The 8640-nt window shown below is 60.0% G+C and overlaps 1 protein-coding gene across 1 annotated transcript; it reads left to right on the top strand.

The window, feature by feature from the left end:
* Positions 1-506: 506 nt before the first annotated feature.
* TEX261 (testis expressed 261) lies at positions 507-6379 on the top strand. The gene is made up of 6 exons (XM_075148318.1): positions 507-657; positions 1326-1405; positions 1888-2041; positions 4050-4117; positions 5284-5386; positions 5815-6379. The coding sequence occupies exons 1-6, from the start codon at positions 588-590 to the stop codon at positions 5928-5930; spliced, it is 591 nt and encodes a 196-aa protein (XP_075004419.1). The 5' UTR covers positions 507-587; the 3' UTR covers positions 5931-6379.
* The last annotated feature ends 2261 nt before the right edge of the window (positions 6380-8640 follow it).

Below are 8640 nucleotides of genomic sequence, written 5' to 3'. Positions count from 1 at the left end.
TGGTTTGAGGGGGTCCCTATAGGGTTCGGGGTCCGTGTACAGTATGGGGGGGTCACTGTATACTTCGGGATTCCTGTACGGTTTGGGGGTCCCTGTATCGTTGGGGGGGTCCCTGTATGGTTTGGAGGATCCCTGTATGGTTCGGGGTCCTGTACAGTTTGGGGGGTTCCCATACGGTTTGTGGGGGTCCCTGCATGTTTCGGGGTCCCCCCGCAGTTCGGGGCCCCCTGTACAGTTTTGGGGGTCCCTGCATGTTTCGGGGTCCCCCCGCAGTTCGGGGCCCCCTGTACAGTTTTGCGGGTCCCTGTGCGTTTCGGGGTCCCCTCGCAGTTCGGGGCCCCCTGTACAGTTTTGGGGGTCCTGTACGTTTCGGGGTCGCCCCCGCTGTTCCGCCCCCTCCGGCAGCGGAGCGCGGCGCGGGAGTCCTCCGCTCCTGCAGGGGCCGCTGTAGCGCCGGGCGGCGGCGGCCTGGCCGGACCGGGGGGGGGTCTCGCTTGTTCCGGCGCCGCGTGGTCAGCGCCGCGCGCCGCCGCCACAGCGGGAGCAGGAACCGGGAGCGGCGGGGCCCGGCCCGGCCCGGCCCCGCCATGTGGTTCATCTACGCGCTGAGCTGGCTGTCCCTGCTCATCCAGGTGGCCTTCGTCACCCTAGCGATCGGTGAGCCCGCCGCCGGGGGTCTGCGGGGACCGGGACGCTCGGGGGTACCGCCACGCAGGAGCGGTTGCAGGCTCCTCCCGGGGGCTGTCGCCATATGTCGGGCGTTTCTCGGCAGGGGGTTGGCTCCGGGGAGGGAGCAGCCTGGGCTCCTGCTGGCACTCGGTTCGGGGCCGCGGGTCCAGCACCTCCCGGGGGCCCGGGCCCGGCCGGGGTGTCCCGGGGCCCCCTGGGTGCTCCGGAGACTGGGGCTCCCCTGGGTGCCCCCGAGGTTCCCCGGGTGCCCCGGAGATCGAGGGTCCCCTGGGTGCCCCGAGATTCCCTGGGTGCCCCGGAGATCGAGGGTCCCCTGGGTGCCCCGAGGTTCCCAGCGTGCTCCGGAGATCGAGGGTCCCCTGAGTGCCCCCGAGGTTCCCTGGGTGCTCCGGAGATTGGGGCTCCCCTGGGTGCCCCTGAAGTTCCCTGGGTGCTGCAGAGGTTGGGGCTCCCCTGGGTGCCTCCGAGGTTCCCTGGGTGCCCCAGAGAGTTGGGGGGGGGGGGGGCCACCCCTGCCCTTCAGTCTCTCCCGGACGGGGTGAGCATGGACCCCCACGGCTGAAGGTGCCGGTGTTTGCCCCGGTCCCTCCCGTGCCCCCCGGCCCGTGGGGCTGAGCCAGGCGTTTCCCCCGCAGCTGCTGGGCTGTACTACCTGGCGGAGCTGATCGAGGAGTACACGGTTGTCACCAGGAGGATAATCAAATACATGATCTGCGTAAGTCCCTGCGCTTGCAGAAACGGGCGCCTCCTTGCCAAAATCACGCCTGGGGCAGCAGCGGGGCTGGCAGAGCGGCTGTGGCGTGGGACGTCGGCTCTGCACGGAGGGGACAAGTGCTCGGGAAGGTCCCGCTTCCCCTGGCCCCAGGGTGGCTCCGGCTCCCGAGGAGGGAGGTCGGCAGAGGCTGCTTCAATTGGCACCTCGCTTAACCAGGGAGGTGGTGATCCTGCCTAACCCGTCCCGGGCGACAGCTCTCCCTCCCTGGCTGGGGAAACTGAGGCCCAGCCACAGCAGCAAGGTGGGATTCCCGTTTGGACCTTTCCCAAGGGGCCAGTGCCGAGTGGGAGGTGGGTGGGGAGATGCGGTGCCATCAGAGCACGCTAAAAAATCCTCTTGCTCATGGCAGGATTCCTGCCTGCGCAGCTGCCCGATCTCTGCACCCCGTCTGTGCCCCAGGCAACCCCCCTTTTCTCTTCCAGTTCTCCTCGGCCGTGCTGGTCGGCCTCTACCTCTTCGAACACTTCCCCGGTTTCATGGTGGGCGTGGGGCTCTTCACCAACTTGGTCTACTTCGGTTTGCTGCAGACCTTCCCCTTCATCGTCCTGACGTCCTCCAATTTCATACTGTCCTGCGGTGAGTGGGGCCGTCGCCTTCCCGTGGGAGTGGGCGCCAGGGTGGGAGTGGGCGCTGGGGCGGAGGAAGCCTCGTTGCCCCCATCACTGGGTGGGCTCTGGGTGGCAGCGAAGGTTTGGGTTTTGCTGTTGCAGCCATCGTGGCTTTCGGAAGGACTTTGAGCTTTGTGCAGTACTTTTTAATTGCGTTTTATGATGTGGCTGCGATAATCGTGGGCTGGGTCTGGTGGCATGGGAAGCGCCTTCGGCTCTGTGCCCCGGTGCAGAGCCGGGGACACCGGGCTTTGCCGGGCACCCTCTGCCTCACCCTCCGGCCGGTTCCGCTCCAAACGCAGGCGGCAGCGCTGGGGAAACGAGATCCCCGCTGTCCCACAGCTCGGCGTCCTGCAGACCCCCTGTTCTGGGCCTTCACTGGGTCTTGGTAAAGAGCAGGAGGGATTTGAAGCAAACTAAAAAACCCGGCGTGTGTAATTACAGCCTGACGTCACGAGACGGTGCGTGTGTGTCATCGTAAGGAGCTGATCTTTAGAGACAGAAAAGCTTTGGGACAGGTGTCCACAATTAATGTGGAAATTTGTCAGGGTTACTGGAGAAAGTCCTGTTAGAAAAGCGCGTTGCCGAGCTTAAATCGGGGATTTTTATTTTTCATGTTTGCACCTTTCCTGTGGTATTTGCCGAGCCCGTGTCTGCGGCCGCCGGGGCTCCATCCCGGCTGGGCCGCGGGCTGCCTGGCCCTGCCTGGGCACGCCCTGCTGCGAGACGGGCCCGAGGGTCTCTCCTCTCTTCCGAGCGGCTGGCGCGGGTGCGGGGTTGTGCTGCGGGGGCGGGCAGGGGCTTAAATTAGCACTACCGATATTTTTGCCGAAGCGGGCAGCTTAGTCGTTTGTCTGCCACGCTTGGCTGATGAACATCCAGAGCCGTGTCGTGGGCTGAACCTGGGAGTAGCTCTGCCGCTGGGTCTGGGGTGGTGGGCCAGTAGCTCTGCCAATTAAACTGGTTTTTGGCTGCTTGAGTAGGTCAAATGGTTTCCTCCCACTGCGAGTTGCTGAGTCTCCTGCATGTTTTAGTGTCCTGTGCACGGATTTGACTTCAAACCTCTGCTCTGAGTGATTTGTAGCGACGCCTTAAGTAGCGAACGGGCAAAATTTCTTCCAGCGTGACTTTCTGGAGTCCTGATGCTTGTTTCAGGGTGCTGTCTGTGTCTGACTAAAGTACCTTTGCTCCTCAAAGCGTTCACGTAGGCAGGGTTTTATCCGCTGCCTGAAAAATGAGCGTGGCTCTCCCGTGGCACGTAGATCAGGAGCTGCATTTTCTGGCGGACCTGGACTCTCATCCTGATCTTCGGTGACGTCCGTAGGCTGGAGAGGACGATAAAGCAGGGCGGGACGCGGCATTTCGTGTCGGGGCTGTCTCCTGCTGGGGCTCTGCTGACCCGGTGCTCCTGGGCTGGGGCTGCTGTCTTGGCGTCCGGAATGAAAGGCAAAAGCAAGCTCCCCTTCCTGCCTCTTCAGAGCGAAGAGGTGTTTTTCTCCGCTGAGGACAGTGCTAACCCTACTGTCCTGGCCGCCTTTCAGCTTGACTTGGTTTACAGATGGCAGAAGAGCTTCTCTCCGCAGCAGCTGTCGGGGACGTGGGGTTTTTCGCTGCTTCTCTCAGCGCTGCGCAGCATTAGCAAGTGTCAGGCCGGGCTCTCCAGGCTGCCCTCGGGGACACGGAGAATAACGCACCGGAGGGACGAGGGACTTGACGGGGGCTGCGCACGGTAGCAGAATGGAGCTGGGGGGGACTCTGCCTGCTCACACCATTTCTCACTAGATGCGTGAAAATATTTTAGCGACAGCAGGATTCCAGGTGTAGAGGGGCGGCGGGGAAGGGGACGCGCGGCAGGGAGGAACTGCTCCTCGTGGAATCTGTGGCAGCGGAGGTGGATGTCCCCTTTCGGGGGCCTTGGAATACGCCGATGGTATTTTTTCCAGGCTGGAGACTGACTTTGTGTTTTCTTTTGGCAGTGCTGGTTATATTCAATCACTACTTAGCGTTCCAGTACTTCGCCGAGGAGTATTACCTGTTTTCTGAGGTGAGAGACCTTTGGGAAGGAGTCGATCCGTGTTCTTCCAGCCAGAGACCTTTGGGAAGGAGTCGATCCGTGTTTTTCCAGCCAGCGTGGAGCTGCTGGTGGGAGGAGGGAGAGGAAAACGCCATTTTTTCGGTCAGCAGTAAGGCACACTGAGGATATTTTTCGCAGCCCTTCCCTGGGGGTTCCTGTGCTTGTTCCCTCAGAAGTACCAGGGAAGCTGCAGCTTCTTTTTTCGGGTGTGGACTCAGGGCTTTCTCAGCCAGCTGAAGGACAGAAGAAATATTGAATTTTAAGCACAGATTTTTCTTCTGAAATGCTAAAAACTAGGAAAAATAGAAAATAATACTATTTTTCATTTTTTTTACAAACTAACCACAAATCACTTCCCTTTTGGCATAATTGCTCCTCATTATTTTTATGTCTCTGACGTGCTGATTCTTCTGTCTCACCACCCTCACACCTGCCAAGACGAAGGTCCAAATTCACAGAAGGGCTTGTTTGGGCCCGACGGTAGCTGCCACTTGGTGCAAATTTTAAAAACAAACCGAAAAACTCCACCAAAATGAAAAAAAACAACCACCTTTTTATGAAGTTTAACACTTCTCCAGCATTTGCGCGCACAAGGAGGCCGGTGCGGCAGCTCGGCACCTCTCGGCTCTCCCCAAACCACAGCGGCTGCTCCCCCAAGCGCCGACTCCTCGTGCTACGCCAGCATCCCACCCCGGGGCAGGAGGAGCAAGCCCAGGTCTTGACTCTTCCTTTTGGTCCCTGGAAGGTGTCAAGAGGATTTAATTAGTCATAACAGCACAGCCAATTTCCTGCTTGTTTATTTGTGCTCTTTAAAATTCTGGGTTTTGGGAGCAGTAAAGATCTCAGGCGCCTAGGACAGGAGCAAGGGCTTTTCCTGCGCGCCCTGTCCTTACGAGGAAGTTGCTGGGTGAATTTTATCCCCTTACCAGCTTCACAGCACCCGAGAGACTCGGGGGAGGTTGAGTTGCGGTTCTCCCCCTCGGTGCCCTTTCTCTCGAGGGGTTCAGGTGGAAACTGGGGGTGTATCCTAGGGAGGTGCAGCTGGGGCTGAGGCAGCCCGGACAGAAGTCGGCGTGTGGAAGGCCACGGAGCGCGTTGCGGCTCGGCTCTCACTGCCTCTCTTGCTCTGCCCGCAGGTTCTCGCCTACTTCACGTTCTGCCTGTGGTTAATTCCTTTTGCTTTTTTCGTCTCCTTGTCGGCCGGAGAGAACGTCCTGCCCTCCACGGTGCAGCCTGGAGGTGAGCGCTCCCGAGGCCCGGGCAGACACCGGTTTCTGACAGGGGCTCTGCTCAACACGCCCCGTTCCCGTTGCACGGAGGAGGGAAGGGGGGCAGCTGGTCGGGTAAAGCCTTCCCAAAGCTGAGGCAGGACAGGGTGAGGGTGAGCAGAGCGGAGGGCTGTTCCAGCTTTACATCCTGCACCTCTCCAGTTCCTGGGGCCCTGTCGCTTTCCCTGGACTCTCCCTACAGCTCAAGAAAGGGAGCTCGGGATTTGGGCTCCCTGGCAGCGGCTTACTGGAACACCCGGGTAGGCCAGGTGTGAGCAAACCAGAAACTTCCGTGCTTTACAGGCACCTCACGCGTCACCCTGAAATCAGACGACCCACCCCAGGACTCCCCTGGCCGTCAGCGGGTTTGTGTTAATTGTTCTTCCCTTCTCTCCGCAGACGACGTGGTCTCCAATTACTTCACCAAGGGGAAGAGGGGCAAGCGCTCCGGTATCCTCCTCATCTTCTCCTTCATCAAGGAGGCCATCCTGCCCAGCCGACAGAAGATTTACTGAGCCCCGGATGCAGCCGGCGTCGGCTGCGGTGAAGGAGCAGGACAGACCCAAACCGTGCAGAGGGCTGCGAGGCAGCGCTGTCCCCAGCGCTCGCTCGAACCTCGATGTCTCTCGAAGGGATTTTGCTAGGGACACGTAAACTGGGCGATGGCCGGAGGTGCCAGCAGCGCGGGGAGGGCTCGCACCTTTTTGTACAGCTCTGCTGATCCCCCGGGACTGTGTGCAAGAAGGATGTTTGGCTCCAGCCGAGCGTGAGGAGGGTCTGGCCCCCCGGCGCTGCCCACCCTGCTCGGGGACCTGGGAGACGTTGGTGTCTGCTGGGGTTTAAAGCCAGCGTGGTGTAGTTTGGCTGGGGGGGAACCGTTCCCTCGGTGTGGCAGCAGAACGCGCTTGACGTTTAACTGAGGTTTACACAGAGCCATTAATTAAAAAAAAAAAAAAAAAATAAAGTAACCAAACTGTCAAACTCCCACGTGTTCCCGCTGGGAGCGCCGGAGGATGCTGGCGTCCCCCCGCGCAGCACGCGTCGGGAGGGGAGCGCGAGGGCGGGCGCCTCTCCCTGCGCTCCGCAGCTGCGGGGAGCTGACCGGGAAGGACTCGACGTTGCTTTTTGTTTGACTTTAATGTTGGATATACCCACTTTTCCCTTCTCTGGCTTTGCCAGAAGCCTGCCTGAGTGGCCGGGATGCTGCGGCAGCACTGGCCGGCTGAGTGAGGCCCCGGGAAGCCGTTTCACAGAGCGATTCTCTCGCTCCAGGAGCGAGTCTCCTCGGCTCCCCGTGGGCGTCGTCTGCTTGGCCTTCCCAGAGCTGCTAAACTTGCCAGGTCTCCCTCCTGTCCTAAAGGGAAAAAAAAAAAGAGATGATTGTACTGAGAAGGAGGTGAAGCCTTTGTTCTTGTTCCTTGTAATCGTAAAAAAAAAACCTTTTTTCCCCCCTTTTTTGCTTCGTTGTTGGTCACCTTCAGCCTGGGCCAGAACTAGATCTCCCGGTGCTAGCCGGGAGCCAGGGCTGTGTGCGGCTGGAGCGCAGGAATGCCCCGGCTCGGCAGTGCGGTTTCACGGTTCGAGAAGGCTTTTTGAGGAGTTTCTGAGGAAAATGGCTCATTTTGTGGCCAGTTCTGAAGGTGAAGGTGAGGCACGCGGTCCCACCGCACCCCTCCCCGCCCCTGGGTCTTCAGGGCCCGCTGACGCTGGCCTGTTTTGATGCTGATTTAGTAGAAGTGTGGTTTCTGTTTGAGAGCTGCTCGTCTAATAAAGGCTAGAGATGAAGTTCGCCTTATTAGAGAGGCTGGATGCGGTGTCGTCCCTCCGGCTCGCGAGCATTCGGCTCCCGTGTTGAGTCGGTGTCGCGTGGGGAAATCGCCCTCTCTGCATGCTGATTATTTTTTATTTTATTAGAGAAATAGCGGAGGACGAGAGAGCTATCGAGAGGACCGGGGGGCTGCCGAAGGCACGTCGCAGAGGCCTTGGGAGACGCTAATCGCTGAGAGGCGTTAGCGGGAGGTGTGTATTTTCAGTGCAGATCTCTGGTATCAGAGAAATGGAGGTAAAAGCACGGAAAGCAAAGCGCGGTGATTAGTAGCAGGCAAAGCACGCGAGAAGATGCAAGGGTGGGAGAAAACCGCCGGCCTTGCCCGTAGCGCTGGGAAGCTCCCGGAAAAGCTGCTCCCCAGCCCGGGTGATGTGCTGTAATTTGGCTTCAAGGCCACAGGGTGGGGGGCGCCGGGCCCCTGCTCTGTCCCCTGCCCCGGCTCACTGCGGGCCTGGGCGAGCAGCGGGACAAGGCGGGTGTTTTTGCTCCCTTCCCTGATGGACAGGTTTAAGCTTGATCAAATTTAGGCTGAAAAATAGGTTTCCGGGCATGGAGGAGGGAGGTGAACGCCGGCAGCGCTGGGGGTGGCACGGGGGGGGCGGCAGGCTGCCGGGAACCTCCGGGATGCGTTCACAGCTCTGCTCCCAACTGCGTTTAACAGTTTCCATCGCCTCGGGCGCAGCCAGATGGCCGGGGCAGGCGAGATCCGCTGGCCGGGGGCGGCAGGCGAGGCGAAACCCCCCCGGGCGGGGGCCGCGTGACGCGCGGGGCACGGCCGCGGGCGGCAGGGCAAGCGCTGTGCCTCTCGCCAGCCTGGGGTCGGGTTTTACATTTAGTTCTGTCTCTCTGAAGGGAGGGAAAACTCCCTGGGAGCTGTCGCTGCCGCGACGGGGAGAGCAGGGCACGATGGAGGCTGGCCCCGGGGGCTGGACCCCTCTCGCCGTGGGGTACAACCCGAGACTCCTCTGCCGCGGAACCGGTGGATAGGGTGTAAATGGGGAAGATCAGTAGCTTTCATGTCCCTTCTACCGAGTCTTTTTAATCCTCGTTCTCCCGCTCACTTAGCCAGAAAGCGAGGGTGGATTACTTTGTATTTTTCCAGACAACTCCATTTTTCCCTGAGTGCTGCTTGTGATCATCGGGTGTTTAAGATGTTAATGACACACATTTCTTTGAGCTGAACCAGATTCAGATAAGTCGCGTAACTGGATTATAGCGAGCAAAAACCCTATAAATATTTAAAAGCCGAGCATCAGAAAAAGCCCCCCCGAAGGCTACGGCTGCGCGGGGAGAAGGTGAGGCTGCGGGGAGCGGCTGGGCTCTCGTCTCCGGCCGTAAGCAGAGAGGTTTGGGGCTGGCTCCTGAAAATGCAGCCTCTCACGGGAGCCCGGCTGGGG

Source organism: Calonectris borealis, chromosome 4, assembly GCF_964195595.1.
Source record: "Calonectris borealis chromosome 4, bCalBor7.hap1.2, whole genome shotgun sequence".
NCBI classification, from domain to species: Eukaryota; Metazoa; Chordata; class Aves; order Procellariiformes; family Procellariidae; genus Calonectris; species Calonectris borealis.
The sequence above is the reverse complement of the archived record's forward strand: the minus strand, read 5'-3'. Positions and strand labels throughout refer to the sequence as shown.

Bases quoted from the DNA above. Each gene is read 5' to 3' on its own strand.
- TEX261 (XM_075148318.1), top strand. From the start codon at position 588: ATGTGGTTCATCTACGCGCTGAGCTGGCTGTCCCTGCTCATCCAGGTG. The intron at 2,042-4,049 runs GTGAGTGGGGCC...TTCTTTTGGCAG, and splicing joins CAATTTCATACTGTCCTGCG to TGCTGGTTATATTCAATCAC. The intron at 5,387-5,814 runs GTGAGCGCTCCC...TTCTCTCCGCAG, and splicing joins CTCCACGGTGCAGCCTGGAG to ACGACGTGGTCTCCAATTAC.